The sequence below is a fragment of the Prinia subflava genome, chromosome 2 (genome assembly GCF_021018805.1).
Source record: "Prinia subflava isolate CZ2003 ecotype Zambia chromosome 2, Cam_Psub_1.2, whole genome shotgun sequence".
In the NCBI taxonomy this organism is placed as follows: Eukaryota; Metazoa; Chordata; class Aves; order Passeriformes; family Cisticolidae; genus Prinia; species Prinia subflava.
The window spans coordinates 62,249,697-62,267,161 of NC_086248.1; the positions used below are offsets into that span (position 1 = coordinate 62,249,697).

Here is a 17,465-nt window from a genome sequence, read left to right on the forward strand (position 1 = left end):
TCCTTAGTTGGTTTCAGTGTGCTTTTAAGCAGACAGATTTCAGTTATTTTCTTCAACATACTCTCACAGTGGTCTCAGGTAGTATTTTGAATTATGTGAAATAATTAATATTAAATTGAATTTGGTAAAAATATAAAATTAATTAAATAATACCGCTACAGTTATCTAAGTTGTGTTAGATGCCAATTCTCAATGAATGAGAACAATTCTCAAAGTATTACCCAGATATAGTTCAAGCACTGAAATAATAATTGCACAAATCAAAATGCCAGGTTTTATACCACTTCTAGTTTTACATGCACAGAATCTGTCCCTTGAAACCAGCAACAACCAGGGGCACAAATGTGCCCTCATGAGAGTAAAAGCCTGAAGCTGTTTTTTGGTCACACTGAGGCTGCAGTCTGCCCTTGATGTATCCATAACTGGATCCTCTCAGTGAGTCCCCTCAGTTCCTGGCTTCTTGGGGAATCCTTGTGAGCACAATACAGCAATGGAGAACAGATCCTGCCCTGCAGCTTGTCCTCAAGTAAACTTAGTACAGTTTGTTAGATCATTGTGTACTGTGTGTACTCGCTGAGCTGTGTTTGGGTTTATATTGGATGGTACTTTTGAATGACATTTTTAAAAGTATATTGTAATAATTAGTTCAGCTGCCCAAATTAAAAAAAAACCAACAAAACAACAAAACACAAACACTAAAGAGACCACCCAAAAAAACCCCAAACCCATATGTATTATTCTAAATATGTCAGGTTTTTTCCCAGACTGTGGTTCTCTGGCTGGTTTTGGAGAGTGGCAATACATTCAATAAAGCACTGAAATCAGAGGGAAGACAGAACATCTGGGGTGGAATTAAATTAACAAATTAGAGTAGCATCTTCAACTCTTAAGAGGTAACAACAGCAGTTACAAGACAGAAAGTGGTAGATTAAAATAAATACATCTAACCTGTTTTAAAAGAGGTGCCTTCTTTGATTCGCATGTGCAAAATTATGTCTTACAGCTCCTGCCAAACTGCAGCAAAAGCACAGGCAGGCTCCCATTCCCCAGTAATTCAGACTTTGCCAAGTGTCAGTTGGTCACCTTTTTACTCATTTGTGTAAAATGCCAAAACTATACACCCCAAGGACTGCAATTTTTTTTTTGTTATGTTGCTACATAACATCCTTAGCCCATGAATGAATATATAACCTTGGAAAGAAGGATGAACAAATGCCAGTTAAATCCTTTAGTTCAGAGGTGCACACTGGATGCTGATTGAGAGCTCTTCTTCTGACTTAGCCCACCTGTGACTTTTCCCATGCAGGAGAAACTATAAGTCCATGTTTTACCAGCGATCCCAGTCTTTTTATGTTTTTCACTGCAATATCAACACCAAGAGGTTCTTTGGGGAATCTCATTAGGACAGAGGGAAACATGGAGGACAGCAAGCTGAAAGTATGCTGTCTTTCTTCCTGAAAGGCCAAGGCAATTTTCTTCTCAGTTGCAAGTGGGGAAGAGTTCAGAGGTGGCTTCTCTTGTAAGGCTGCTGGACTTACCCCAGACATAAACTAGACTTCCTAATAAGGGTCTTGGCAGAGGTCTGTACGTGAATGTAAGGATTTCATAGGAGCCACTGCAGTTTGTCTGTGCTAACACTTGCCCTATAGAATACAAATTCTTCAGGGGCCAGTTACTGTGGTTTTGTGTTGGCTTTGTGCTGGCAGAGCTGGACAAAAAAGATTTAAAACAAGGCTAGATCTGACCCTTAGTCGTTACACTAGAGTCAATATTTATTCTGTGTGGTGCACTCAGGATTTAGCCTGGAAGACATAAGCTTCCAATTTGTTCACTTGCATGAACGGTAATAGGAGCTACAAATTGAGAAGCAGTAAAAGTAATGTTTTGCCAAATTTTATTTTAAAGCTGTTGAGTGTAACCATTTTAATGGTCTGAAAAAAAGAGAAAAAAAAAAAAAAAAGGAATAATCTTGGAGGTCGGCAGTCAATCAGATATACGTCCCCTGCTCACAAAGGCACTCTCGTTGAAAAAGTAGCAATAGGATAATGTTTCCTTTCTCAAAAGTTTTGAAAATCTTGATTTACTAGGTGCATCTGACATAATTACAGCTCCTGGTTCCCAAGTAATCTTCTCATGTTCAAAGTTTTCATAGAAGTGAAATGTCCTGTTTTGAAGCAGGCAGATAGCACAGCTAATGTGACTAGGGGAGCTGGCTCTCAGGCTGCATTCCTGCCAGGAAACCTGGCTTGGCTCCCAGCCAGGAAGGACTTTGCAGCTCCTGTCAAACAATGTGCTCCGTGCAACCCCCATACGGCTTCTGATCCGCGTAGGTGGGCTACCCTCACTCACTCCAGCAGAGCTGAGCTGTGCCAAAGGTATTGGAAGAATTGTGCACTTTTATCATCCTTAGTTCCCTGGTTTTAAATAGCTAGTACTTGAAATATGAGTTTCTGCCTATCAAATAGTATGCATTTGATGAAAAGTAATATTTAAAAGTATATTTACATTTTTTTCTAAAGGAGAAACATTAATCATTTGGGAAAATGGAAGTCTTTTGTTGGTTTAAGCTAGGCTGTGGACGTAGCCACATGAGATAGCCTTGACTGGATAAAACAGACAGAATACCAGCTAGCTTTGCAGTGTATTACATTTCTCCAGTCAGGCCAGTCTCCCATCAGGGAGGGGAAAAAGAGCAAGAGAAATAATGTTAAAGCCATCTTTGACACAGGATGGGTGGCAGCTCAAACCAAGCCAGCAATTATGATGTTTGTTCTGGAAAGGGATTTATTTTCCCCAGGAGAGTGGCTCTTGCCATACTTAAGCCATCAATAATCCCTGTAATTAGTCTATACCTGTTTCATAGTGTAGGTTGAAAAATTGTACAGAGTGTTCTGAAATTGTAGGACTGAAGAATGGCTTTAACTCTGTAACAGAGTTCTCAGTCCAGAACAGAAAAGTTTTGGATGTATATTCGCATCATCTTTTGCTGAAATAAAACCATTGCTGTCACATTGCTGTGACTTGCAGATTTCTTCTGTAAAAGTGCTCTCAGTAAATGGAGTAGGGAAAAGAAAGGATACTCCCATCTTACTGAAATTTCTCCTTCACCATTTGCAAAATTGCCTGATGAGGAGAAAAGTATTTTTCTTTGAAGATGGAAAACAACTTTATGCTTTCTCAGGGACGAACATTCACTCTTGTCCCTGTTTCTGCTTTCTCAAGCCACACATTTTCCTTGATTTGTTCTCATATATTGGCATCATTAGTGGCCTGCAACTGTAGCTCAGCTGCTGGAGCTGGTTGGCCACTTAGCTGCCATTTCCTCATCAGCCTCTGCCCAGCTGCTCTGCAGTAACCACTTCTGATATAAAATAACTCGTGCACAAGGATTTCTTTTTCCATTTGGACCAACATCTTTTATTTGAGAAGGGATTAGGGAATAAAAAAAATATATACTTGGATTGCATTTTTCTTTTTTTATTTTAGTGAATCAGACAAGAGAGTTATATAAAAAAGCCATTAGCACATCAAAGCTAAATGACACTATGACCTAAAATATTCTGGCTTGCATTTGATAACTTGCTGTTATTTTGTACTACAGATGATTTCTCTGTAGTTAAAACTGAAAAAATATATGACTAAAACAAACTTCCATCAGTTATTGCTGGCCTAACTACTGATATATTATTTGTACTACTACTAATTAATCCATAACAGGTGGCACGGTACTAATTCTATTTGTGTCAAGTTATCAGGCTTTGCTAAGTCCATTTGTTCTTGGAAAGTGTTATTAATTCCAAAGAATTAAAAAGTATTTTTATATTTTTGTTGATTTTTTTCCTTTATAGATGTTAGTTTTATGTAATTTTCTGGTGTTATTCAATGGAGAAAACATGAATGCTCTAACTCCTTTTCGATAGTTGCTAATTGAGGATCATTGGAATAGTCCATATCCCCTACTCTGAAGCTTATGTTCCAGCTGTTTCTAAAGGTCTTTCTTTAGAGATACTCTGACTTTTGGCATAAATAAAAGCCATAAAGAAATGCTGTCATTGTTGCTTTTGTTATCACAATTGAACAAACATCCTTTTCAATGAAACAAAAGCAAAAATCTGTTTTTGAGGAAAGATTTGTTGAAAAGTGAAAGGGAGAGTCCTCCTTTGATGGGAGAAATGGTCGTAAGGCAATGAGGTGATATTCAGGCTCCCTCTTCTCTGAGCTGATCTTTTCAACAATAGAGAGTAGCCTACCATGTGGTGAGTCAGAAAGGTGGCAAATCGTGGCAGTCACAGAAGTCTTTTAGCCATGTATTCTATAATTTTGTTCTGTAAGTTTCATCTTTGAGAGGGCAGCCATGTATTCTCCAGTAGTATCACACAGGTGTTAACTAATTTGGACACCTGCTCCTATTTCACTGCATTTTCTTGTCCCTGAATGGTGACACGCTGACCAGGAGTTTGTTCTGGTCCCTGAAACATTTAATGAGAGACCTGGAGTCTAAAAGTATTAGCTGGAGAGAGTCACTGAAAGGGGATTTGCCAAGGGGATTCAGGGATAATCCAGGCTTAACAAAGGCATAGGAATGAAGAGGTACATTGGCAGCTCTCTTTTCACTGGTTCAAGAAGGTGGGACTTTATTAGTTTAGACTTGCTGTTATTCATCTACACATTAGAAAGCTAAGTCCTTTAAAACTATTCATGCTTATAGTCTTCAAATGTAATTGCTCAGACCTCTAAGACACAACATGAAATTTTCCAGTGGATGAGTGAAATTTTCAGACCTCTACTGTAAAGAATAAAAGATTTTTGCTATCATATATACCTAATATCAAAAATTTCTTCTTTTTTCCCACAGGAAATTTGAAGATAGTCATGCCTACTAGATGTTTAGAAGATGCAGGTAATTACTTTATATTGAAAAAAAAATCAGAAGTGCCTATTACCTGTGTGTTTTCCTGCATTTTGCTATTGTTTCTTTAAGCCAAATTCATTTTCTCCACTGTAGGAATGAAAAGTATTTCAGTATCTCTAATACTGATTTTTACCCTTTTCCTTGCTATTGTTAAATCATGGCTGTCTTTATAATTCTCACTATTTTATCCAGAAAATGTCCTGTGTTTGGATAACATGAAAACAGAAAGCGAACATTCTACTTCAAATTCAAGTGCTGTACTTTTCTGTGAAAATCATACCTCTGAGCTTTTGGTCTTTTTAATAGAACTGTGGGAGCCTATTGCATTTAAGCATTAAAAATGTATGTATACCTGGATGGAATTGTTTCAACAGTGAAATCTAAAATGCTAAAGTCACATAAGCACAGTCTCTAATACATCCTTTACCTCTAGCGAGACATTCTCACTAGAATTTAACATAGTGGTTTGAAGATGGAATTGGGGAAAGGTACCAGTAGTGCTGTGTTCGAAATGCCACTTTGATGTCTCTTTTTTGACTGTTTAAAAGTAGTTTAGAATGTTGAACAACACCTCCTTATGAAACCAGTTAGATGATCTAAGGTAAGAAGTATCTCACTTCAGCGATTTTTTAGCAATATTCGGTATATACCCCAAGTGACTAGTTGACTGTAAGAAACAAGCATCTCCATAGTGGAGGGCCATGTGCATAGACAGCCTCTGTGTCAGACACACCTATCACGATATGGAAAGATTTCTTCTCTGATCAACCCACTTTGACTTGAGAGGAAGGCCAGGTGACTAAAGTGCATGTCTGAACCATAGGGGAGTAATACTGGATAAGGTAATTCCGACTCACAGTGTTAGTCTTCTGTTTTCAGCAGTGATTTGCTGAAAGAGCTTTGAAAGTATGTGGGGGACTTTTTGAGATCAAGCCTTTAAACTGTTCCCCAAAAGCCTTCCAAAAACTACTGTTTAATTTGGAAAGTGTAGGTCTCTATTTTCTGTTCTTAGAGCTGCTACTGAGTAGCGACTATGCTGGTGTGCAGTCTGTGGAGCCAGTCTCTACTGTGTCTGCTCACAAAATGGAGTTTTGTGAGGTGTAGTTACCTTTGCTGAAGTCCCTCAGTAATTTCCGTGTAAGGCTAAATAGAAGTGAAACTGACTGCACTGATGTTGTTTAGTATGGCTGTACTAACTGGTGTGTGGGTTTGTTTTATTTTATATTTCTGTGCAGATAGCTGTGTCACCATGGAAGAGATGAAGAGAACTTTGCTCTAGGAGATCTCAAGTATCTCTGGATCATTCTGCATCTCAGTATTTAATAACAATGGAACATGTCCAAATGCTATAACAAGTCTTTGCAAATGTATAATAAACTGTTTAGGAAAGTTCATGCCATGAACAGAACTGTGTAATACTCTCCTTAGTGCACAGACACAAATCTAATGCCTATAGACTACTGCGTGGAAAGTTCCAAAGAGATAGAAAAGTCTGTGAGCTTGCAACAGCCCTGGAAAAATGGGAGCAACAAAACTTTAAAAAGCACAGCTTTGGGCACACTCCATGTGTCGGCACAGCTTTCAAGTGAACTAGCACTTAAGACCTTGTGTAACAAAATGGACTCTGGGGACACAGCTATAGGGCAAAAAGCTACCTCAAGGTCTGGAGAAACTGCTAAAGTACCAAGTAGATGGAGGCAAGAACATTCAGCTGTTATTAAGATGAGCACTTTCGGCAGTCAAGAAGTACAGCGGCAACCACAAATAGATCACGAGCAAGTAGGAAACACGGCATCAGCACAACTTTTTAGTTCTGGGAAACTGGTATCATCAAACGAAGCTGCACAGCAAGTCACAGAGAAGCAATATCCACAGCATCGTCCCAGCCCTTACTCATGTCAACATTCACTTTCCTTTCCACAGCATTCATTGCCACAAGGTTTCTTGCACAGCATAAAGCCACATCAGAGCTTGGAAGGCCCTCCATGGCAGTTTCCTAGCCACTTGCAATCAGTTGCCTCAGAGGACTTGTTTCCTTTTCATATGCATAGCCATAGTGGAGGTTTCTCCAGGAAGAAGATTTCAAGTTTGAACCCTGCATACAGCCAATATTCACAGAAATCTTTAGAACAATCAGAAGATGCTCACAAAAAAGAGCACAAACCCAAAAAGCCTGGCAAGTACATTTGTCCTTACTGTAATCGGGCCTGTGCCAAACCTAGTGTACTTAAAAAGCATATTAGGTCTCATACTGGTGAGCGACCATACCCTTGTGTCCCTTGTGGTTTTTCCTTCAAGACAAAAAGCAACCTTTACAAACACAGGAAGTCACATGCCCATGCAATTAAGGCAGGGTTGGTACCTTTCACAGAGTCAGCAGTCTCTAAATTGGACCTCGATGCCAGTTACATCGACGTGGAAGCTGAAATACATTCAGATGGAGAGCAGAGCACAGACACTGATGAGGAGACCTCACTCCTAGTGGAAGGGTCTGACAAACTGAGCCCCGTCTCGCAGCTCCCACTGGACATTGCAGGCAGGAGTGGTTTTCACTCCTCCATGGAAGAGCCCTTGGTGGGGCCGATGAAAGTCCCCATTTTGATTATCCCTAAAAGTGGGATTCCGTTACCCAGTGAGAGTTCACCATATATTAGCTCTGATATGTTGCAAACCCCATCCTTAAGTACCAAGACTGATGACTCTCATACAGTTAAACAGCGACTTGCACTAAGACTGTCAGAGAAAAAAGGACAAGATTCTGAGCAGTCATTAAACCTCCTGAGCCCACACAGTAAGGGAAGCACTGACTCTGGCTACTTTTCCCGCTCAGAAAGCGCTGAGCAGCAAATTAGCCCACCAAATACTAACGCAAAGTCTTACGAAGAAATAATTTTTGGGAAGTTCTATAGGATTAATCAAAGAACAGCACTAACTGTAACCACAACAAATCAGGAACACAATTTAATGGGTAGAAAGGGCAAAACAGACCCGTCACCTCTTTTAAATAACAGATTAGATATCAAGATGCTTGAGGAACATATTTCTCACTTGACTCCAAATAAAGAGGAGCTCGTTGACTCCAGTAATTTGAGCACTATCAAGTCTACACAAGTTTATCCAGGCAGCAATACAGAATGTAGACAATCCCAGACCACATCATCCATCAAAAGTGAATCCAGCTTGTACCAAGTCAGTCAGCAGGGTGATGTGCCTGTCCTTCTAGAGCCCCCAGTAGATTCCTCTCCTCTTATTAGAAGTAACTCCATGCCAACCTCTTCTGCAAACAGCCTAAGTGTTCCCCTGTCTCTGAGAGGAAGCCATTCATTTGATGAGAAGATGACTGGCTCTGATGATGTATTTTATCCTGGGACAGTGGGAATATCCCACCAAAGAATGTTGAGAAGGCAGGCTGCCTTTGAACTGCCATCTGTACAGGAGGGACACTCGGATTCAGACTATCATGGAAGACCAGGGAAAAATATCATTATTGCTTCCAGCAGACAGACAGCAGGTGATAAAGGACCATCCGTAAAAGAGAAGAAAGGAGACAAGACCTTTTATGACTATGATGCCAGTGGAAAGCACTACAGAAAGTGGGAAGAATTTGAAGCTCAGAAGCAGAATTACAGGGACTCACCATCCTTAGGTGGGATGAACAAAGGGGGAGAGTTTTTTATTGATGCACTTGGACAATCTCAGTCAGTGCCATCCATGCTTGGAACAACTTTTGAAAACAGAAAGCGCAGGAAAGAGGAGAGTGTTGGAGATGAAGAAGACAGTCCTATGATTTGCAGCAGTACAACTGGCACCCCTGGGGGAATTCAACCTTTGGACTTCGATCCCAAATCCCAAATTCAGGAAGTGCCAAGAAGTGGATTTGCCCTTCAAGGCCTGGAAAATGCTCCCCATTGCCATGCAGAGCGTTTTGAAATCTGCAGACCTTACTTGCAGTCTGGAAGTCCAGCAGCTTCTTTGGAAGACTCACCCCTTACTGCAGAGCAAGAAAAGACTGCAGAATCATTGGTTAGAAAGCCTCCAGGAAATGTCATCTCTGTCATTCAGCACACAAATTCATTGAGTAGGCCAAACTCATTTGAAAGGTCTGAATCTACAGAACATATTGCATGCCAGCAGGAAAAGATGTATTCGCCATCTGAAACATGTGAGAGTGAGATTTGTGAGTCCCCAATGAGCCCAGACCGAGCTCCACAAATGGAAAATGTTGACACTGGTAAGCCATCCCCATCCCAGCAGCCTCAGCCATGTCATATGCAGCCCAGGTTGGTTCGCCAGCACAACATACAGGTACCTGAAATTCGTGTCACGGAGGAGCCAGATAAGCCCGAAAAAGAGAAAGAAGTGCAGAGCAAAGAGCAGGAGAGACCCACTGAAGAATTCCAGTGGCCCCAGAGAAGTGAAACCCTTTCTCAACTTCCAGCTGAAAAGCTGCCACCCAAAAAGAAGCGTTTAAGACTGGCTGACATGGAGCACTCCTCTGGGGAATCCAGCTTTGAGTCTACAGGTACAAGTCTCTCTCGCAGCCCTAGCCAAGAAAGTAATTTGTCCCACAGTTCAAGTTTTTCAATGTCCTTTGAAAGAGAAGAGAATATGAAGTTCATCACACCTTCCAAACAAGATGAATTTGGAAAACAGTCTGAGTTTTTAACAGTTCCAGCAGGTGCTTACTCACTTACCGTCCCTGGGCATCACCATCAGAGGGAAATGAGACGCTGCTCATCTGAACAGATGCCCTGTCCTCATGCTGCTGAAATCCCAGAGATCCGAAGTAAGTCCTTTGATTATGGGAACTTGTCTCACGCCTCTTCAGCTGGAACACCTACCGTGGCATTGTCTCCATCCCGAGAAAGGAAGAAATGCTTCTTGGTTCGCCAAGCTTCCTTCAGTGGTTTTCCAGAGATTTCTCAGACTGATCAGAGTACAGAACAAAGTATAAAGCAGGAGCAGATGGAACATTCACAGGTTGGTCTTCGCTCTTCCCAGCTTGTCTGGCATCACTCCCCCTCCTCTGTACTTCAGCCCATTCAGGTAGATGACTCTGGAAAACAGGCTATTGGCTCTTGTGCTCAGCTTAGTAATAGCTCATCCCACCTTGCCCAGCAACAGGCTCTTGTTGCAGACAGCCCAGAAATGTTAAGGACTCCCTTAATTCAACAAGCACCTTATATTCCTAACAAACATCCATCAGAGCAGCAGCAGCTATTTGCACATCAGGAAAAAGTCCCATTTCCCCCTATTCATAGCACCTTGTTTCAGTTCCCCTATCCAGCTGTCTGCATGGTTCACTTACCACCATCTCAGCAGCCTATCTTGTGGCAGTCCTGCACAGAACCCCTGCACTTCCAGCATCCATTTGTACAACAGCTGCAGAAATCTTATGTCAAACAGGCTTTCCAAATTGACATACCTCCAGGTTATCACCTGGAGCATGCGCCCGAGCTTATTGGAAAGAAAGCAGCTGATTATGTGCACGCTAAAGAGCAGGCATACCAGCATTACTCAGGAACATCTGGGCCGTATTCAAAAAATACTCTTGCAAAGTACCAGTCAGACCATAGCATTAAACCAACAGATACCTCCTCTGAGCAGCATCTTCAGACAGATTTTGACTCCCCAAGTGATGGATCTGTACAGTCTTTGCCAGGAACAGTTGTCCCCGTCAGGATTCAAACCCACGTGCCATCTTATGGTAGTGTCATGTACACAAGCATTTCCCAGATCCTTGGCCAGAACAGTCCTGCGATCGTAATTTGTAAAGTTGATGAGACAGTTTCTCAAAGAACATTGGCAACTAATGCAACCATGCAAGGAATTGGATTTAACATAGCTCAGATGTTGGGTCATCATGGAGGACTAGAAAAATATCCTTTGTGGAAAGTGCCGCAGACACTTCCACTTGGACTGGAGCCACCGATTCCCTTGTGTTTGCCTTCCACTTCTGACATGGCTTCCACGTTGGGAGGAGGCAAACGAATGCTTTCCCCTGCCAGCAGCTTGGAGCTCTTCATAGAGACCAAGCAGCAGAAACGTGTCAAAGAAGAGAAAATGTATGGGCAGATAGTTGAGGAACTAAGTGCAGTTGAGTTGACTAACTCAGATATAAAGAAAGATTTTCCAAGAATGCAGAAGCCTCAACTGGTAAGGCAGAGCTGTGCTACTGAGCCAAAAGAAAGTCTGCCATCCATGTCATCCTCTTCATCGCTGTCATCGTCAACATCTCAAGATTTCCCACCTGTCAGCATGGCAGGAGCTGATGCATTCCCACTGAGCAGAGAGAAACTTTCCAGTTTTGATTCCACATCACCGGGACAGAAGTCCAGTGGCCCATCTGAAGGAAGGGACTCACCAGAAGAGTTGGATGTGGATGAAACAGCCTCAGATATGAGCATGAGTCCACAGAGGTCTTCATTGCCACCAGGAGAAATTCAGGCAGAAGACCAACTGAAACATCAAAAATTACCACTTGGGATGTTAGTCCAGATGTCATCTAATACTGTTGGGAAAGTCACAACCTCAACCATTCTCCTGACAGACGTGGCAGATTTTCAACAAATCCTTCAGTTCCCAAGTCTGCGTACTACGACTACTGTGAGCTGGTGTTTCTTAAACTATACAAAACCCAATTACACTCAGCAACCGACTCTCAAGGCTTCTGTTTATGCTTCGTGGTGTATAAGTTCATGTAACCCAAACCCATCTGGGCTAAGTACAAAGACCACTTTAGCACTTTTAAGGTCCAAGCAAAAAAACACCACAGAAATCTACACCCTGGCTGCTATGCACAGACCTGGAGCTGGTAAACTGACATCATCAAGTGCATGGAAGCAGTTTGCTCAGGTAAATAAGAAATTTTAATAAAATTAAATTCATATATGTTTATATGAGAAATTTCTAGTAAACTATAAAATGTGAGTTAATTTTCATTTTTTAAAAAAAGTTTCCCCGCTGGAAACTCAGCCAGTGCTATTTTCGCAAGACAACTTTTGAGCCTCACTCAGTTTATCCTTCTGCAAGCTCTGCTACTTCTGCTGTCTCTGTCTCTGTCTCCATTTTCAAAATCAGATGTAAAAAGTGAGGCTTTTAAGGCCCTCCTTTCATGTGTGCCAGAGGCTGATACATTATCTCCTTTTATTTTGCCCTTTGTTTTTCCTGATTTAAACAGTGTCAGACACAAACATCCATGTGTGTTTGTAAGAAAAGATTAAGATAAAATTGAGTAAGGGTCTTCCGATCCATTTAATGTCTTTTACATATTGACTCTTCCTCATGGATTAAGCATTTGCTAATGGTGCCAGGGAAAATTCTGTAATGGCAATGAATTACCTTCTGAGGCTTCTCCACATTTATTTTCCATGATTTTTTTTTTCCTGAGGAAAGATACAGTATTGTCTTTTCTGTCAAGACTCTTGTAAAAATTTGTCCATGTTGCCTCCTCTCTTATTCTCTGTCAAGTTAAATGACACAAATTAACTCGTTGCATAGAGTTGGACCAAAATGAGAGTTTGGCTTTGACCTGGTATGTTAAAAGTATTTGAAATGAAGTGTGCGTTTATTGTATGCTCCAGAAGTAACACCCTTCCTTGACTTTGTTCTACAGATGAAACACGAGCCATTCTTCTTGTTTGGCAGCAAGCTTGAAAAGAAAGTAGTGGGGAATATTATAAAAGAAAGAGTAAAAGGAGATGTTCATGGAGATAAAGACATTACATCCAAACAAACTGAGCCGATACGAATTAAAATCTTTGAAGGAGGGTAAGAAAATATAACTGGAAATTTCAAGCTCAGCCTGTCATTTTAAAGACATTTGAAAATGAATATGAATGAATTAGAATGTGAACAGTCTCCTGTATTCTTGCCAGTCTTGTAGCTCCCAATTATCTTTTTTGTGTGTTTATTTGTCAGTCTTTAAACGCACTGCAGGGTACCTGTATACTCACTTTGGGCTCTACTTTGCTATTAAGACAATTGTTTTCCTTCTATGTGAGAACACTCACTCAAAATTGTTACTTTAATTCCTCAAGTCATAAGGAAGTGGATGAACTGTTAACACTTTGATATTTTCTATGCCATTTCTTTGTATTTAATGACTTCCATAAGGATGTGTTTCCATTTTTAGGCACTATGTACTTCCACTCAGTTGAACAGGTTGACCAGGCATGTTTAGTCTTATCCTTGTAATATTGTATTATTTACTGAGGTTGGATTTTGGAGATAAAATGTAAGATGGCAATGAAATGTATGGCATCTAAGACTATTCGATAGATCTGTCATGTATGGTTGATAAAATAATGTTTAATTTTACTGTGGCAATCTATCACTCAAATGATAATAGAAACAAATAACAAAGAGGGGAAAGCTAATTAACATTGTTTTGAGGCTTAAGAAACTTGTTAGGAAAAGAAAATGAAATTGACACTTGTTTGTCTCTGCAGCATACTCTAAAATGGAAGATATTGTTTTGTTTCTTTTATAGAATTCTGACACAATGCAATTAGTTTGCCAGTTTTTAGTAGTGCATAGTCAGGTGGCTAAACAGGATGTGTTTTTCAGTCTTACCAAACTCAGGTGGGCCCACAGCACTGTTTTATTGGGGTAGCTAAATAGGTCAGGAGAGAGATATGAGAAATTCATACATCCATTTCCTTCTTTTGTCAGTTTGTACCCTTTGAAATCTCAGTTGTCCTTCATTGACGTGTTTTTGTCTAAGATTGAAAAATCTCCATGAAATTGCCATTGCCTTTCTCCGTAGTCTGCAACACTGAAGGAGTATAGCCTACATCTTGTCTGAAAGACTGAAAAAGTTATTTTGGAGATTTTTATAGGTGTGCTGGCCCAGACACCCTTATCCTGACTGTTCTCTGTAGCTGTACCTTGTCCTAATACCTAAGCCAGTAGACTGGCTTTGCAAGAGTGACCCAAATTCAGTGGTGAGCCTAAGTTTACAAGAAATTTAAAGAGCTGTTGCTTCAACTCACACCCACTTTGAAGTATAAAATTTGCCTGCTTCCCGCTATGTACCATTTCTGAATTTGGATGACCCAGCTGAAGATAGTCTGCCTTGATGCAAGCTGTGTCATGACAGGTCAGAAGAGTAAAAGTGTGTTAAGAAAAGCAACTTAAAGGAGGATTCAGATGTGTGTGAGCTTCAGCAGATCACTCTATAAAAAACTACTATCTAATACTTACTTTAAGAAATTTTGTGTGTTACTTGCACTACCTTACATTTTCCTGTACACCTATAAGGTTTATGAAACTATTTGAGTAAAATCATATCATTCACACTTCACCTAGAAATGTCTCCTAGTAATACTTGGCTATTTTTAGATACCCTTTGAATAAAATAAAACATATGAAACCTTGATGTGCACATTAATTTCTGGAGTGGGGAGAACAAATAGTCTGTGCAAGAGACTGGGACTTCCTCAATAGAAACATATAAACTGCAAACCTTCAGCAAATGAGGTGATGCAGTGTCAGTAGGTCCACTTTTTACTCACACATCATAACTTTATGGTACATTTACAAGAATTATTTGTGGAAGAATAGATTCATTCTTCCCATTCTAGACATTCATTTGGCTATTTTTAAAATGGATATAATATAGCTTAGATATTATTGTGATGTCTTGCACTGCTTTCTGTTCTGGTTATTGAATCCTTCCTTCTCTTCAAGTTAACGTTTATGACTTCTTAAAGCTAGTTTTTGACATGGGTGTGCTTCTATGCTTGCTTCTTCTTGGCTGTTTGTTGAGCTATTTTGTTCTTCCTGCTTCAAGCACATCTTCATCTCCTCTCAGCACATGGTGCAATGAGCTATATAGCAAATGTCTGTTGGCTTCATGTCACATTTTCTCCCCTGGACAGACAAGCATGGATGGTCATATCTTGTTTCAGCGGGATATTTTCATTTTGTTTTTCTGTTTTCATGGCAAATGGGTTTCCTTAGGCTTTGCAATTGCTTTGGTTTCGTAGGTGTGAAGAAGGTAATTAGCTGATACAGATCTGTGGGTATCCACTTTTGGTTTGTGGGAAAGCCTGTCCACCTGGCAGGGAAGTGCAGCTCTGCAGCTGCCTTGTGCCAGTGGGTGGATCATTCATATGGTAGCTGGGCAAAAAGCAGATAGCTGGGGCTGGGGATGAGGGAGAAGCTGAAGGAGCAAAATCAGAATTGAGACAAAAAGTAGATCAGAGAGTCATAGAGTTGTTACAGTTGGACAAGACCTGTAAGATCATCGAGTCCAACTATCAGCCAGTATCACCAGATGTCACAGCACGTCACCACCTCGCTGCAGAACGCCCATCAAGAGTATTTTGTAAGCATCATAGCAGAGGGAGTTTTGAAGGAAGAAACTAACCACTGCATTATTACCACTGTCAGGTGGCTTGATTCAAGTGAAATTACCTGAATCACAGAATCTGCTTTCCATCATCTGTGACTGCAGATGTGACTGATGGATATGAAGCAGTATTTCTCAAAGAAATGCAGTAATTTGAAGTTCTTATTGCAGTACAGTTAGTTACTAATGATGTGCAAAGAAAGAAGGGACAGGACAAGCATTCCTGCTCATCTGACACCTAGCTTAATGGCATTATCAGCTGACAGCAAGAATTCAGAGTTTGCTTATGTTTGCAGTTTCATATCTATCAGTAATAGACTCTAATTGAAAAACCCAAATAAAATAACATTTTGGCTAGAAATTGCAGGACTCTGAGACTTGTTAATGGCTTTTAACTCAAGGGTCCCACCTTAGTCAAACTCAGAGCAGCAGTGACCAAAGGCCTTATGTGGATGCTACATAGTAGGAAGGGGGAAATTATTCAAAGCTTTGAGAGACGCACAAGTTAACAGAAAGACTGGGTATTCCAGAGGTCTAAAAGGTAATCACCATAGAATCAGACTTCTAGTCTTTTAGTTTTTGCACCAGCCCGTCTTTAAATGTCAAGTTTGTGTGTGTCATCTGTCTTACAGTCATTGTTATGATGAAGCATACTTAAAAGAGTCAAGGTCAGTTGTGGCCAAAAACCATCTATCTGAATGATGAAGAGACATATGTTTTATCACTATCTTTCTGTCCGATGAGGTCTGATAGGTGACAGAAGCCAGTGGAATGAGGTCAAGCATAAGAAGAGCAGAGATGGAGCAAGAGAAAAGCACATGTAGTAGCACAGCATTTATCTTACCAGTATCAATCAGGGTGGTATGGTAGACTCCATCCCAGCAAAATCAGACTGTAAGGAGAGATGAAGAGAAGATAAAATAGCAGTATTTCAAATAATAATGGGCTTTATTTTTTTTGTCTGTGGGAGAAAGCTTGGAGGTAGTTGATGAAGCAGTGGATAGAGAGGTGACTAGCAGTCATTGGCATGTGCATATAAAGGGGAGCCTGGGAAATGGGGCAGACAGACAACCAAGATCCCAAAAATGTTGTACAGAAAACCTACTAGAAAGATGACTAAATATTAAATTACATTAACTATGCCAGTTTTGCCCATGCTGCCAGGGACAATGAAGGAAATGGGAGAGGTACAACTTTGCTGGAAATGAGATGAAAAAACTTGAATTTAGGCATCCACATTTGAAAGAGGAGCTAATGTGTTTAAAAGATAAGAAGATGGACTTGAGAACAGGACGCTGTTTTATGTTTTCCTAAGATATTAACTTCAGAATTTATATTGCCCATAATATAGCTAAACATATGGGAAAGTGTTCATCCAAGAACAGCACACTTGAAAAATGTCCCAGCTCTGTAACCCAAAAATTGCCACTTTTTTCTTGTAGAGTTATCATCACATTAACAGAATCTTTCACACAGTCCCTTTTTTATTTAAAGTACTGAATGTCAGTACTTTAAACATGAACTATATTTTGTGGGCTGTGTATCCACAGAATGACTGAAAGTATTTTGTGCTGCTTAGGAAAAGGGCAATAGAGGACAAAGGGCAGAAAAAAAATTATTTCTCAGTTCTTGCACTTCCTAGATTTTACTTTTGATGAGTGAGGATGGAATTCTTCCCCAAAGGAATGCCCAGAAATCTTCAAACCTCAGAACAGCTTGAGTAGATTCTTTAGAATCAAACTCTTTTAGATTGCAATATTAACAATTTAGCATGATAATAAAAGCAATGTACAGCTTTACCTAGATTTCCGATCTTACTTGTTTTCTAACTACATGCTATGTGATCAGCAAAAATAGCATAGAAAGCTTATGTCTGTGCTAAGAAAAATTTCAGTAATAGCTTTCTTCAAAGTATCCATGTTTGACATATACCATTTTATTTCTAAAGCATCACATACCTAAGTGGACCCAACTTGGTGTCTCTTTAGGGAGTGATTTATCTTTGTGAGTGTCAGGCATCTGTAATGTGAATCCATACATCCTTGCTTGTCATCCACCTTCCCTTTATGCTAAATGGGAAGAAACGGGCATTTCCAGGATGTGATTTATCTGATCCCAAGGGATAAATGCACTAAAATAGTTAAATGCACCGTGCTGCAAAACAACGCTGTTGTCAGTGGTGGTAAATGTCTGTGCTGT

At 40.2% G+C, this 17,465-nt stretch overlaps 1 protein-coding gene across 8 annotated transcripts in view; it reads left to right on the forward strand.

The window, feature by feature from the left end:
• HIVEP2 (HIVEP zinc finger 2) overlaps positions 1 to 17,465 on the forward strand; it is a 134,924-nt gene that overhangs the window by 104,204 nt on the left and 13,255 nt on the right. For all 8 annotated transcript variants that reach the window (XM_063390238.1, XM_063390239.1, XM_063390244.1 and 5 more), the window contains 3 exons: positions 4,856 to 4,900; positions 6,148 to 11,767; positions 12,528 to 12,682. In XM_063390238.1, coding sequence (XP_063246308.1) covers positions 6,359 to 11,767; positions 12,528 to 12,682 — 5,564 coding nt within the window. In that variant the 5' untranslated portion in view covers positions 4,856 to 4,900; positions 6,148 to 6,358. The remainder of the gene's footprint in view (positions 1 to 4,855; positions 4,901 to 6,147; positions 11,768 to 12,527; positions 12,683 to 17,465) is intronic.